This window comes from Zalophus californianus, chromosome 4 (assembly GCF_009762305.2).
Source record: "Zalophus californianus isolate mZalCal1 chromosome 4, mZalCal1.pri.v2, whole genome shotgun sequence".
Lineage (NCBI taxonomy): Eukaryota > Metazoa > Chordata > Mammalia > Carnivora > Otariidae > Zalophus > Zalophus californianus.
The window spans coordinates 117,095,278-117,110,785 of record NC_045598.1 but is presented as its reverse complement, the minus strand read 5'-3'; the positions used below and the strand labels follow the sequence as shown (position 1 = coordinate 117,110,785).

At 42.5% G+C, this 15,508-nt stretch overlaps 1 protein-coding gene across 2 annotated transcripts in view; it reads right to left on the bottom strand.

Annotated features, from left to right (window-relative positions):
- The window catches only part of XKR4 (XK related 4), a 469,594-nt gene that overhangs the window by 14,841 nt on the left and 439,245 nt on the right, over window positions 1–15,508 (bottom strand). The window contains exon 3 of one of the 2 annotated variants that reach the window (XR_003515741.2): window positions 748–2,863. Coding sequence is in view for 1 of the 2 variants with exons in the window: in XM_027570591.2 (XP_027426392.1) it covers window positions 1,917–2,863 (947 nt within the window). In the remaining variant the exon portion in view is untranslated. Of the gene's footprint in view, window positions 1–266; window positions 2,864–15,508 lie in introns of those variants that run through there. The other variant, XM_027570591.2, reaches the window with a different exon arrangement.

Genomic DNA, 15,508 nt, shown 5'->3' with positions numbered 1-15,508 from the left:
TTCTCCTCTCTCTCTCATTTTTTTTTAGTGACTTGCCTAATATTTAATATATAAGTTGGGTTAATATAAAACCAGGGAAGGAAGTTTAAGACATCTTCCACTGTGGTAAGGCTTGTGATAATGGATGGATGAAAGTAATCATTTACAGCTTTCACATCCTGGGAAACATTGGCCAGTCTTGCTTGACAAGCCCTTTCTAGTTAAGCTGATTCTCTTGTCACCTGATATTCTGTGAGCACCCCTGGCCAGGTTCCTGGGGGCACCAACATTGCAAAGTTGGGTGATCTTGCAAGAGACAAGCGTTCTCAATCTGCTGAGGCAGGCTGACGGAATTTGTGGACCAGTTTCTGACATCCCAAGTAATTATGATGCTTAAAGTATTTTAAGTGATTCCAGGTCTATAAAAAAAGTGATGATGCCTATATGTATACCCTATATTTTTTATTACAAAAATATTGAAATAATCCATGAGTTATTCCACTCTGCACCAACTATAAAAAAATACTATCAAAGTTTGACCGGCACTTTTAATGCAACAAAAAGCACCATGACCGAGGACACTGGGAACAGAAAGCAGGGAACGTTTACTTGCTGTACGGAGGTATTTAAAACCCAGAAGTTTGTCGTAAGAGTGTGACTTTACAAATGATTCAAATACAAATCTTAGCTGGATCTAGTGATAAGCCCTCAATCAGTTTGGAAGGGTTTTCTCATAGCATATTCACTGCATTGTCTGCTCATACTTACTAAAAAGTGTCCCAAAGCCTCTAAAAGACACATCACTTTGAGCTTGGATTGGGGGGAGGGGGGGAGTCTGTACACAGTGGGGAGCTTGATGGTGCACTCTCACGTCCACATTTGGGGGGCTCACACCACTGGTTCTCGGGTGTTTGGGACTTCCACGTCAGTCCTGTGGTTGGACGGTGTTTGGCACTACGAAAGTGTGGTGTGGTGTGCTCTGGAGTCCTCACACAGAGCCACACTCTTCTGCATCTTGAAACATCCAGTTCAGCACGTTCCTCTCCTGCTGCTCTGTACCTCCCTACCTGTGTGAGCTGCGGCAGGCCGGGAAATCAGATGCTCGTTTTTGCCTTGTTTCCCCACTTCCTCTTCATGTACTTATTAAATTTTTGCAACTGAATACTGAATCATGATTATCATTTAATTTACGTCACGAAATCGTCGAGCTCCTTGGTGTTGTCGAAAGCCATACATGTGCTGCATAGGATTTCTGTCGGAAAGGATGTTCTCAACTGAAAATTTAAAATAAAAAAAACCTGAAATGTGTTGAAAATGAACCATTCCATCCATTCAAATACACATGTAAACAACAGTTGAGTTTGCTGTCCATGGGATAGGATTTGCACGCATGGTAGTGGTTTCCAAAGGAGAATGGTCTATGAAATGCTTTCCTAAGTCAGTACTATTTTTTTTTTCTAGAGTCTTGAGGGATATATTCTCTCTCTCTTTGTTTTTATATTCAGAATCAGAGCTTTGCATTGAGAAAAAAAATCACCTAAGCTATTTTGACAGAGGACTGGTGCTGTGTGTGTGCACGCGCGCATGCGCGCGCACATGACTGAATATATTTTTATGCAAAGATCAGTTAACTCCATCAAAACGCCCTATTGATTGGAGGCAACCTTTTCCGTGCTCATAGGACCCTCTGGTGGACATGCTGAAAGTGGGCAGGAGGGGCTGGTAGCAACAAGGAGTCCTCCTGAGCTGGCATGGTTCGGTTCGTTCCCTTCAGCCGCTGTTCTGAAAGGAGACCAGCAGCAGGCAGTCAGCTGATGGAGGGTCAGACGAAGCGCGTTACAGCCCGTTGCCCTGCTCTAGGACAGAGTTTCATTATTGCCACGGCCCTGTTGTCACCCCTTCACCTGGAGGTTGTGGCTCCTCCGAGGCCTTCTATTTTATAAAGTGGTTTCATACTCTAACCGCTCCTGAATAAGGGCATCATCTTTGTACTGCAGCCTTGGAGGAGACGGGGAACATTCAAAGGCTAAAATGGCCTTTCGCAGGCTTCGGTCCAAAACATGTCTCTCCCACGCTGGGTACCTATTCCTGAACAGATCAATTTTAATGACAGATTCTTCAATCCGTGGTGGGCGAGAGGATGGGGTGGACGGGGCAGTGGGCCTCACCTGAAAGACAGGTACGCACCCATCGCGCTCAGCGAATTTCTGGTCGCGGTCGCTGGCGACACTGCGGTTGTTGGAGATGGACCGGAGCGTGCTTGTGGCCATTTCTGGAGGCAGAGTGAAGGCAGCGACTGGGTCCTCACAAGCACAACTTGGTGACTGCCCAAATCGGGGTCCGTTGGGGTGAAAGAAGGCATAATACATCAGCATAAAAACGACACCAGTTAAAAAGCTGCTGAACACCACACACAGCGCTGGGATGGCAAACGCATCTGCAATCTGGGGAGCCTTGTAGAGGTACCAGAGGGCACTCAAGGCTGTATTTTCCAACAGGATCACAAAATAGTAAACGAAGAGCCTGCAGCGTGTCCTGCCTTCCTTGACGTTGAACCAGCTGAAGATGTAGATGATCCCCACCACCATGTCGAACACAATCTCTTCCCATTTGGTGATGCAGAATTCTGTCTCACAGTGGACGATCCAGAAGGTCATGATGCACCAGTGGAGGACGATGAAGATCCCAAAGTACAGCTGGAAAACTGAGGCAAAGAGGGCGAAGGTGATGACTCTGGCGGCAATGGTAAAGAAGTGCCAGCAGAACTGGATGACAACGGCCATGTAGCTGATGGGCTTCTTGTCATCTCGAGAGTCCCGGAGGGCCTTCTGGTAGGAGGCCAAGGCCCAAGCCAAAGACACGAGGGAGGCTGCCGCTGTGAAACCTACAAAGGCAAAAAGGAAGACATTTTGTCAAAAATGAGATGCAGTGCTGTCCCCTGAAAGTAAATCATGTGGTGCTGGAGCCTTGGGACAGGCTAGCTGTGACCTCAGTGAAGCCCTTCATTTCTTAGAGGTTTAGCTGGGCTAACCACTCAGATGGGGCTTCTAGTGTCTGTCCTCTGTGGACGCAACCATATGGAGAAGTCATGGCATTCGGTGGGAATACTGCTCAAAACACACGTGGGGGGTGGGATCAGGAAAGCAGGTGAGGGGGTGAACTTTCCATGTATATGGTGGAAATAGATAAACTAAGGAGGTGGTTTTGTGGAGTGGGAAAATAACTATGGTCCCAAGACTGGGTTGCTGTGTCAACTCTGCGTGACTTTGGACAGTCGTTTAAACTGGCGTCCTCATTTACGAAGTGGATGATCTCCAAGGTTCCCGGCAGCTTTGAGATTCTCTGAATGAAAGGGATGAATAATCTCCGGAAACGTGAGGGGCTAGCTGGTTTACCTTTCTGCTTCTAAACAAGAATAAATGCCCTTCGTTCACAAAAGGAAGTTTACTCTTTCTTACAAATAAGAAAAAAGAGGCCACAAAACCTCCTTGGCAATGTTTCTTGTCTTACCTGGGATGCAGTTTGTCCTACTCTAATCTGAACATAATTCTTCCTACAGCTTTTGTCTGTTCTGTCCTGCCTTTCCCTTAGAAGACCTGTCTGTTCACTGTCACTCACTGCTTATTCTTCTGTAGAAGGAAGATTGTACAGAAATCACCTCTCAACCATTTCTCTTATTTTATGAACCCCACTTGGTTAGTATGTTCTCTAAAAGTTTGTTTACAAGTTTTTAAAGGAACTCGTATTATTTCCTTCCACTTTTCTTCCATCTGTGGTGTCTGAAGCATCACCTGTATGGTCCAGACATGGACAGGGCTCACCTGAAAACACACTGGCCTCCTTTGGGAAAGAGTTCATATGGGGAATTCACGTTGCCACGGGAACGTTAGTCAATCTGCATACTACCCAACAAGCTATAACAAGACTTATCAAGACTAAGAATAGGTTTTGTGTTTTAAAGTCCAGCTGGTTTTTCTCCACAGACACTCATCATAACCAGGCCACATTTTAGTCTTTGGACTAGAATGGAAAAAGTAGAGGAAGGATTGCCAAGAACTTGAGATGGAACTGGTACTGTGCTTTTATATTTTGACAGAGAAAATCTGTTGTCTATGATTCTTGAAAAATGAATTGGAAAAAAAAATGACTCTTGTGGGAATGAAGCATGCTAATTGATGGAAAAAACAGTCAACCTCAACAATCATTTCTTGCACATTCTCCTTGAGTAAGGTGAACTCCAAAAGACAATATTGACGAGAAAATATTTTCAAACGGCCACTTCTCTTATCCACCCCCAATCAAGCTAACAGAACGCCCACATCTTACTCTGGATCTTCAGCTTTTTTTCTGGCTAGTGCAAAAATCTTCCGTTCCCATAACCCTCTGGCAGTTATGGCAATATTTTAGGTCAGTTAGCGACCAGTGCACAAAGGAGTTTTTGATAATATAAGGTTCTTTTCTTTTTGTGTTTAAATTTTTTTCTTTTTTTTTTTTTTGCTGTTCATTTTGTTTCTTTTTTTCTATTTTTAATGATAATATAATTTCTATGGGGGTGGGGAGACTGACATCAATTGTAAAGGAAATTTGGAAGTAAAAAGAGAGGGTAGGAAGAAAAATTAGAAAAAACAAGAAGGTGAGACAATGGGAAATAAAAGGTCACGGAATAATGACTCAGAACGACACCCTTATTTTCAGTTTAGAACATAAGAACAAAAGTTTGTACCATTTTAGTCCCAACACCTTTGAGTGGCATAGGAGCTGCTCATGACCACGTTCTTTATCTGTACCATCCGCCAAGGTATGGATTGTTCGTGTCCTCCTTGTGTGTGTATGCGGCGCTCTAGCGCGGAGGCAGCACGGAAAAGCCCCTCCCTTTCCACATCCTCGCGCCTTGGGGACCGGGCTCACGCACAGCGCCACCTTCAGGAAGATGGCTGTGTTGCTAGTCAGGTGGACAAAGCGTGAGCGGTAGTCAGAACCATGAGGTTACCAGTTTTCACAGGCAGACCTTATTAAAGGCTGTTTTACAAAGCAGTGACTAATAGTAAAAAACAAAAACCAAACCTTACATACACAGCATCATAAGATCATCTGTTGTCGCATTTAAAAGAATTAGAAAATTGGCTTAGTCCAAATTCCCCTGTAATCTTCACCCCTTTTGTAGCATATCCTAAAAGAATAATTCAGCCTGCTCCAGGACACTTCAGGAACTTGGCAGTAGAAAAAGGAAGATTTTCTATCAGCTTTGCTTTCTGTGTATCTTACAATTTACAAAGTTGATTTTTTGCCTATAGCCAAGGCAAATTTCATGTCCATTGATGACTACTCCTTTTATGAATTCTCTGCTTTAGCAACAATTAGAATTTCCCTGGTTCATTTGATTTCCCCCCCTTCTGTTTAGCAATTAATTTTTATAAGACAAATATATGCCTGACAGAAAATGTGGGGCAGTCTTCGATTATTCCTTATTACAAATTCACATTACTATGAAATGCTTAATTTTTTGCTTTTTTACACAAATAGTATCAGCTCAGTTGTTTCAAGAAAGATTCTTTCAGTAAGGCACTGCATTATTATTAAAGTAGAATTTTCTGGAACTTCTGGGGCTGGCACATAGAACTCTAAGTACTATTTTAGCTAACAATGTATATTTTCACTTTTTGTTTGAAAATAATTTCAAATTTAACAGAAGAATTGCAAAAATAAAAGCAGTACATTGAACACCTATATAATCTTTGCCCAGATCATCATTTGGCCTCCCTTGCTTTATCACTCCCCCCACCTTTTTTCTCTTCCAACCATTTGAGAGTAAATTGCATACATCATGGCTGCTATGGTCTGAATGTTTGTGTCCCCCTCAATTCATATGTTGAAATCCTAACCCTTAAAGATGATGATATTAGTAGGAGGGGCCTTTGGGGGGTTCTTAAATTATGAATGGGATTAGTGACTTATAAAAGAGGCCCATAGAACTCCCTAAGCCCCTTCTGCCATAATGAGATACAATACAATGAGAAGGTCTTCAACGCAGAAGAGAGCTCTCACCAGACCATGCTGGCACCCTAATCTTAGCCTTCTAGGTTCCAGAACTGTGAGCAATATATTTCTGCTGTTTATAAACTACACAGCCTGTAGTATTTTGTTGTAACAGCCCAAAAGGACTAAGACAATGGTCCTCTACCCTAAAATAAATCAATGTCTATTTCTCATGCACAGAGGTATTCTTTTAGATAACCACAGTAAGTTTATCAACTTTAATCAATTTAACACTGATACAAAACTTTTTTCCTAATCCACTGTATCCACTATCAATATTCCAATTTATGTCCATTATAAGATTTTTCCCTGTGGTACAGAATTGAGTCTGGAATCAGATATTGCATTTTGTTGTCTTATCAACTTAGTTTCCTTTAATCAGGAATATTTCCACCAACTTTCTTTCCTTGCCTTTTTGACACTGGCATTTTTTTGATGAGTACAGTACCAAAAAAAAAAAAAAAAAGGAATGTTCTTTGTTTTGGGTTTGTCTGTTTCCTTATAGTCAGATATTTGGGTTACACATTCCAAGCTGGAATATTACATAAGTGACACTGAACAATATCCCCCCCACACACCATTAAGATATTGAAATATAAAGATTCCTTCAGTAGTTCCAAGAAGTATATAATGTGTCCATCAGTATTTTGTTTCAAAATAATAAATAGCATATCAGTTACAAAACTCCACTCTAAAATAGAACTCCCAAAACAGCTACAGAGGACTCAATGGGATTCTATTACTTATTAAAATGTTAAAATAGATGATAACACCTCAGAGCTTATCTAGTGCCATGATCTCATTTTATAGAAAAGAAACCAAGTCTCCCTTGGAGAGGTTATGTGATTTATCTTCCCTCTTTCTTTCACCACGCTTGTTTCTGATGAAAATTGTCCTTCTACTCCATAGCTAACCACCCCCCTGCCCCCCCCTCCCCCCGCTTCCCGGATCAAAGACCCTATCAGTTATCCCCTGTGTCTGTATCCCGGCTCTTTCTCCGCAGGAGTTCCTTCCCCAGGGATTACAAACATGTGACAAGCCTCCTTTAACCCCAAGAATCGCCCTTCGCTTGACTGACTCTCTTCTCCTTTATTTCAGATTTGTCTCTTTCCCGTTTTTATTTTTCTTTGTTTCTTGTTTCTCCATGTTTATCTGCTCATTCTTGAGCTACTGGCACTGGTTGGGATGCTGTTCCTGGGCCTCCTCCCTTCGAAGCCTCTCCCTGAGAGATTTCCCTGCACTCCTCCTGCATCTCCACCCATCTCGTCCACCTCAGCACTCAGCGAAGTCATCCCTGCACCAGACTTCTCTGGCCGCAGAGTTGTGTGTCTGATTATTTCTCTGAGAACCCGCAGGCTGTCTGTGCGCTTCGTGTACACACGATCGGATACCTGGAAGTGATCTGGCTGTAGATGACAGTGTTTGCTTTCTCGTGGAATGAAGACAATTCTTCTTCCTCTACGCCCCCTGTTGTTAGTGTAATACCCTTCTCGGAATGAGAGAGAACGTGAATTTCCGGGTAGGCTGCCACAGTTCTAAGAAGATGATTTTGTAGGCAGCTTGACAGACTGCAAAGCCATCCAAATCCAAGTGTTTACAGTATGTGCCATTTGGGTGCGTTGCATCTGAAGGGGTCCAGTATAAACCACTGTGGCGTAAAAATTATTCCGAGCTGAAGGCATTTGAGTTCCTGGCATCTCTTGTCTGCCTAAAAGCAGAACATCTTAAAAGAACTCAACTGTCATAAATGCCCTCCCCTGAAGCAACTCGAATCATCTGACTTTGAATAAGAGAATTCAATGACCATAAAGTCAGTGGACAGTTTATTCCATCATTTTGAGCTGAATATTTATATATTTGGATAAGGTTTGGTAAAGGATGTAACCCCTTTGGAAATATGATCCAAGAATTTTTCTTTAAAAACCTCTAGATGAGGTGGGGGCTACTTCTAGCTTCCGAGAATTGTTACAGACAGTGCTTAGTAATTCAGAGACTAGTTCCTTAGAGGAAGACTGAGGTGTTTTTCCAATTTGAATAAAGATTTCTTTTTTCAGAATGAGGGTTTTGAGTCTGATACTAGCTAGTCAGCTAATTAGCATTTCAAAGGGAACTGATAGAAATCGGTATCGCGTTGTCCAAGTGAACAACAAAGTTTTGACTTTCTTCCCTCTTTTCTCCTTGCTTTTTATGGATGTCTTTTGCCCTACTGGTGTTTCCATTTCTCTTTTGTGTGCTTTTCTTCCTTCTCTTACTTCTCCTTCTGTCAGTCACTTATCCTTCTCCCCCACTTTGCTTCTGCTCTGTCCTTCTTTGCTTTTTTTCCCATTTCTGGGGGAAACATGACATGGAGTCAAATTATTATTATGATTTTTTTAAAATTTTATTTTATTATGTTATGTTAATCACCATACATTACATCCTTAGTTTTTGATGTAGTGTTCCATGATTCATTGTTTGCGTATAACACCCAGTGCTCCATGCAGAACGTGCCCTCTTTAATACCCATCACCAGGCTAACCCATCCCCCACCCGCCTCCCTGTCTAGAACCCTCAGTTTGTCTCTCAGAATTCATAGTCTCTCATGGTTCGTCCCCCCTCCGATTCCCCCCTTCTTTTTTCCCTTCCTACTATCTTCTTTTTCCTTTTTTTAACATATAATGTATTATTTGTTTCAGAGGTACAGGTCTGTGATTCAACAGTCTTACACAATTCACAGCGCTCACCATAGCACATACCCGCCCCAATGACTATCACCCAGCCACCCCATCCCTCCCACCCCCACCACTCCAGCAACCCTCAGTTTGTATTTTTTAAACAGTAGTTGTATTAATGAACTAAGGTTTGGTGTTGCCCAAATGTAACCTTCCAACTGTTCCTAAAACTAAAATAAATTCAAAATAAGAAAGGAAGTTACTCTATTTCAATGTCAATGGTCTGTTCTACCTGCTTGTCTCTGGTCCTTGCTCTGAATCCTATGGCTTTGCTCCAAATCCGGATTTGCTTTCAAAGAGCTCCCATTGAAAGGATTCATCACTGCTAACTTCTGTTTTTTATTACAAGTAACTTGCTTTCCTATAATCTTCCTCTAAGTTGGATCTAAATGCAATTTTTTAAAAAAAGATTTTATATATTTATTTGTCAGAGAAAGAGAGCACAAGCAGGGGGAGCGGCAGGCAGAGGGAGAAGCAGGCTCTCTCCCCGATGTGGGACTTGATCCTGGAACTCCGGGATCATGGCCTGAGCCAAAGGCAGACGCTTACCCGACTGAGCCACCCAGGTGTCCCTTAAATGCAATCTTAATGACAGATGTAGAAAATTTTTATATTTTATTTAGGATAACATAACAGCTTAGAGAGGCACCTGGGTGTCTCAGTCATTAAGTGTCTGCCTTCGGTTCAGGTCATGATCCCAGGGTCCTGGGATCGAGCCCTGCATTGGGCTCCCTGCTTGGCGGGAAGCCTGCTTCTCTCTCTCCCACTCCCCCTGCTTGTGTTCCTGCTCTCGCTATCTTTCTCTCTATCAAATAAATAAATAAAATCTAAAAAAAAAAACAGCTTAAAATAGGGTTGATGGGGGCTGGGGGAGGGGGTTGTGGGCAAAAGCTCTACTATCTCAAATTAAACGTTTCCTTTCCAAAAGAATGGAAAGAATGGGGCTGGTATGGAATATAAGACCCTTGGAAATATTATAATTCAAGAAACTGTTTTGATTTGGGGACTTCTAGACTAGGAGGGGGCTACTTCTGGCCCCCAAGTGTAAATTTGTTCTTTCTACAAACATGGTTTCATTTAAGGTATGCCCTATTCTTCCTTCAGGGCACATATCCTGGTCTAAAATTATGTTTGATTTTGTGCTTTATTTCATGTTAATGTTAATTATTTAATTTAAATCTAATTATTATGTTGTTCGCTAGAGTGGACCTTTAGGTAAGGATGAGTACCTGCCTTGTTTACCTTCCTATCCTTTAGTGCCTTGTATGGTGCCTGCCATCATGTTAAGAATTGGCACTTTGAGAGAGAGAAGGCAAGGTAGAAAGGAAGGGAGAGAGCAAGAAAGAGGAAGAAATAGAGAGGGAGAAAGAGTATTCCAAATGTAAAGCTGGAACCACAGAGAGAATGAGATATTCAAAAAATGTGCACAATTCTTCATGGCTCTCCTCTGCTTCTTTGCAATTTCAATCTGAGCTGCAAATGCCAAAACACTGAGAAATAAAGTCTGTACTCCTGTCGTGTTGTTTGTGGTCTGGGTGTAAACAATTCTTGGAAATCCCCAGAGAATGCTTCCTAGGATTTATAGCCTAATTCCCCAGATGTTATGATTCCGAACCCAGAGGTTCGGGGAATTGAACCAAGTACTCTAATTCTTTGCTTCTTCAACAAACAGAATGAGCCTGTCTCTTTCCTCCTCCTGAGGGAGGGCAGTTGTAAACCTTCCCCTGCAGAGGCCAGCCGAAGGTTACAGTCTTAGCAAAACACCTGGCCACTGACCCTCGTTGATAACCAAACTGCCACTGGTAAGAAAGGGCTTTTTTATTTTTAACTTAAAACATTCATTATTATGTAAAATTTCAAGCATCTACCAAAACAGAGGGAATGATACAATGGATGTACCCTTCCTGCAGAATCAGTATCATCACCAGGGAAGATGATTTCGGCCAGCAGGGAGACGCCTCTGGATGTCCCCTTGGATCCACTCCTTCTTGAATCGGAATTTTCCTGCATCTACCCTTTCTTGAATGCTCCTTTCCCTGTACTGACTGAGACAGAAGGGCTTTGCTAGAAACTAACTCGCTAATCACTGGTGTTTTACCAGCACCTTTTGGAAAGTCTTGCCCAGTAGCTTTCAAGGCCACCTGACCTCCCCTGTCTCATCTTGTCCCTGCCTCTCTGCGCTTCAGACAAACTGCCTTGTCTCCATTCCTCACATGCTCAATAAGACTGCATTTTCCGGCGCCTGGGTGGCTCAGTCAGCTAAGCATTTGCCTTCAGCTCAGGTCATGATCCCACGGTCCTGGGATCGAGCCCCGCTTCGGGCTCCCTGCCTAGCGGGGAGCCTTCTTCTCTCCCTCTCCTCCCCACTTAGGCTGTCTCTCGCTATCTCTGTCTCTCCCTCTCAAATAAATCAATAAAATCTAAATAATAATAATAATATAAAAGACTTCATTTTCTTCCTAGAAACAGGAAATGCTGGGCTCCCTCTTGAAAAGCCACTTCTCTCCAGTGAATCCCTATTCACCTTTCAGTTGCCAGTTTCAGCTTCATTCCTTAGGGAAGTCTTTCCTAGCCTCCAACCCAAATCCTGTCACTTGTTGTCACCCAAATCCTTGTCATCCCGTGTTTGTTCTTCACTCTTCACCCCAGCACACCTGCTGTCATTATACATTCGTGTGGGGTTGATGATGGATATGTCTACCTGAAAGGGCTGGATCCGTGTCCTATGGCTGACCATTGTCCCTGACTGACATCTGTCACACTCTTGTGTAGCAGTTTCTGAAATTAGTGAATTTGTCATCTAAGTAGCTCTCATATTGTGTATTTACCCACTCTCTTGATTTCACCCTTCCTTTCACCCCATTTTTTCATCTTGTCAATTTCAACATTTTTGTTGGAAATTTAAGGTATTTCCTCACCAGTAGTTTGGGAACGGATGATTTACAATACCACCCTTCCCAGCTTTGCAGGTGAGATGATCATTTAACCATTCATACCATATACGGTCTTATCACTAACACGATAACTTTTTCTCCTAAACGCACAGTCCCTAATCAAACAAACGAGACACTGAATTTTAGATGATGATATAATATTGATTTCCTGTCGTCAAAAAACTTTATGGTTTCCTTAGTGCATTGGAGGCTCATAATCATAGACAAATAAAAGAGGAGCAAGCATTTGTTGGGCCCTTGATTTGTGCACTGTGATTTGATTTGTGCACTGTGATGTGCTGGGTACCTACATCTTTTGTCGCATCTGAAGTTCACGATAACACTTTGAGGCAAGCACTGTTTTGAACTCAGGGAAACAGAGACGCAAAGAGTATAAATAACCTGCGGAAGCATGTGTAATTAGCGAGGAGGGCAGGCATCGAAATTCACAGATTCCAAACTCTGTCCACCATGACAGGAGATGGGTATGACTATATGCAACAGGGACGCGAGGCACGAACAGGTGCAGTGAGTTCTCAAATCTCTCACGGTCTAAGGTCACGGGATGACAGCATGGTGAAATGTACATGACCCTGGAACAGCGCCACCGATTCGGGCAGCCGACTCCCACAGGGTTCCCACCACACCTGCTCCTTCAGGCTCACAGCAACCATATTTGTTCCCAGGCTCAAGGATCCCATTTTGGATTCTTTATACAAAACAGAAGCATGGGCACCTAGGAGGAAAATCATGCTTTTCTTTCCTTCACATTTTCTGGATTAAAACAGCCCTCCTGGTTTGCCTGCATTTTCACCTAAGGAAAAATGTTCCCAATTTCAGTGGATTATATGATCTAAGAGTAGGAGGTCACAAAATGAAGATCCAGAATCAGAGTGGTTTTCTATTTCTTCAGCATGCTTAGAACTTGTCTTAGTTACAGATATAAAAGCAGTAAATCCTCTCCGCTGGACTCATATCAAATTCACCTGGATGAAAGAATGTAATAATTGAAAAAAAAATGGAAAGCCCTCTGTGCTCTGATCTTCTGTGAGTGCGTGGAAGGTAAGTAAGTAATACAAGCTCCACCGGGTCTCGGATGTTCTAAGTCTTGCATTGAAACCATTTATCTCTGTTTTAAACCTTGTAATAGTTCTGATTAAAAATATTTAAATGCTTAATATGTTTAGTTTTGGTAGGGATATGCATACTTCTCGTAATCCATTCTGAGGATTTCAACTTCTTTGCAAGGCAAATTGTAAGGCTGCTAAGGTGTTGATAAGGGAAACCTTGAATTGAAATTTAAAAACGTGTTTTAATATGAAAGTAGTTGAAGAAAGTTGTTGAGAGAAGCAAAGTGTCTTAATGAATGTGGGAAGTTATTTCCTTCTGATTGGAAAAAAAATCACAGATGATTTCACATAGCTCCATCCATTTGATAATTTTAAATTTTATTATTTTTATTAAAATTTCCCAAGAAGACAAATATTTTGTGTGGGGGACTTTGAAAACATTTCATGCTTTCTCTAGGAAAAAAAATTCTGTAAATAAGAGAAGGCAAGAAGTCACCGTTCTCTGTACGATATTACAAATTGCATGGTTAAATTTATACTAAAAATAAAATGATGATAGAAATTGCTACTCAAAAGACATAAAATAAGTAACCTGAGTAAAATTCAATAGGATTGCATTTTTCTTTAAGTTTATTTTCTATCCCTTTAAAATTTTTTTAACCACCATGCTATTTTTTTCTTTAAATTTTTCTCCTTTAGGGTAGGGGGTGAAATGGGGCAAAATGAAGAGAAATAGAGGGAAACAGGGGTAGAGACAGACAGAGGCTGTGTCCTTCTCCCACCCACCAAGGAGGGACCTGGCTGGACAACAGCAAGACTAAAATAATAATTAAAAAATCCCAGCATGTATCAATCATTGCTGTATGTCTTTGTCACATTTATTATTTTATTTATTTCTCACAGCATCACTTCTTTGATGTAAGTGATTTTGCCCATTTTACAGATGGGGAAACTGAGGCCCAGGGGGTGAAATAATCTTACCCGGGGGGACGGCAAAGTTTTTTGGTGAAAGGCCAGATCGTCAATATTTTGTGCTTTGTGGGCCACAAGAGTCTCTGTCACAAGCATTCAGCTTTGTCATTGTAGCAAGAAAGCAGCCATAGACAATCCTTAAACATATGAGAATCTAGGCAGTGGGCTGTCTTTGGCCCACTGGCCTTTGTCTCCTGACCGTTCCACTAACGCAAGGGCACGTTTTTTAACAAGTAGCAGAGTTAAGATTTATACCCACTTTTTTCTGACTTCAAAGTCCTTTCCCTTAAACTCATTTGAAATATTTTGGGCCAATCATGAGACCCGGTAACTTTGGGAACGCTTTGTTAGGTGGTTACAGGGTGAGCTACCAACTAGATGAGCAGACAGAACTATAGGAAACCTCTTGGTCTCAGTGTATTGAATGCACAGGATGCAGTTGGGGCATGAACAAGCCTTTGCACCTGGGGTGATCTGATGAGAGCGCAAATGCTACACCTCAAACACTTCTCTGTCTTTTCAAGGAAAGCAGTAGCATTTGCAAATGAAAGGGCAAGTGGCCCACAGTTTGGGCTGGTCTGGAAAGGCCAGCTCCTGAATGTGGCCTGGACAGCCAGTCACACCAGCAGAAGCATCTGAAACAGGATCTTTTAGTTGTTTCTCCTTCCTGATGTTCCCAAGGTGCCTTTGCCTCTGCCATGCATGCGAAGTTGATGGCCCACATGCCACGCATCACCAGCTAGCATCACCAGTATTGACAGTTACCCGCCTACTTAGGGGGATCGAGGATTCAGGGCATCCGTGGGAGACTGGCCGTCTGAATCCCCGGGGTTTATAATCAAGTGTTAACTCTAATGGGGACTACTGTCTAGTCCCCCATATTTACAGTTATTCGTGCTCAGAGGACATGGAAGGGGCCGCGAAGATGGGAAATGGTGACAAAAAGTGCCAGGCACTGAGGACAACCAATGCAGGCCCTAGAGAAACTACAAATCAGTGTTGGGAGTCAGAGATAGAGTCACAAGCACGTGATTGCAACCTGGCGAGCAAAGTGTGGAGAAGACAGAAGAGTGTGCCCAGAGGCTCTGTCCTGAAGGGGAAGCAGCCCAGGAAGGGGTAGGCACATGCCAAAGCTTACAGATGTTTTGAGGGGGTTTGAGGGGAGCCGGCAGGAGGACCGTGGACAGAGTGTACCAGACCTAAAGACTTGTACCCGGACCGCATCGTGGAGGCAAAGGCACCCACGTGGTGTGTGCCGTCCCTGAGGTGCAAGGTAAACTAGAGTGGGGGAAAAGCTCCAGGCAGGGGTGGGAGGCTTTGCCAGACATCTGAGGGAGACAGCAGTGAGGATGGGAGAGGCTATACCTGCCAGCCGTGGGACTCTGGACAAGTCACTTGATTTTACTTATTCTTCATAAGCTTGAGCAAGGATCAATGAAATAGTGTCCATCAAAGCATTTTGTGAGCAGAAAATGTGCTATATAAATAAAATTAGCCATTCCAAATCCTAGCTTTTCTCCTAATTTTGCTCCCTTCTACCCACCCCCCCTTGTGCCTAGGAGCTCTTCTGTACCTGGATTCAGAGGAAGTTTTTACCAGAGGAGGTTGGCTTTGACAGAATAACAGAACAGAGGAGCAGGATAAGAGGTCCGATCTACAGGGTAAGGAAACATTTTTTTTCTCTTTACAGATATTAAATATTTTTTTGACAGGATACAATTTCTAAAAATCACATTAAAATAGGAAGAAAAAAATAATTGGTATTATTTGCCTTGGTGAAATATGTACTTCGTTTTATTTGGATTAA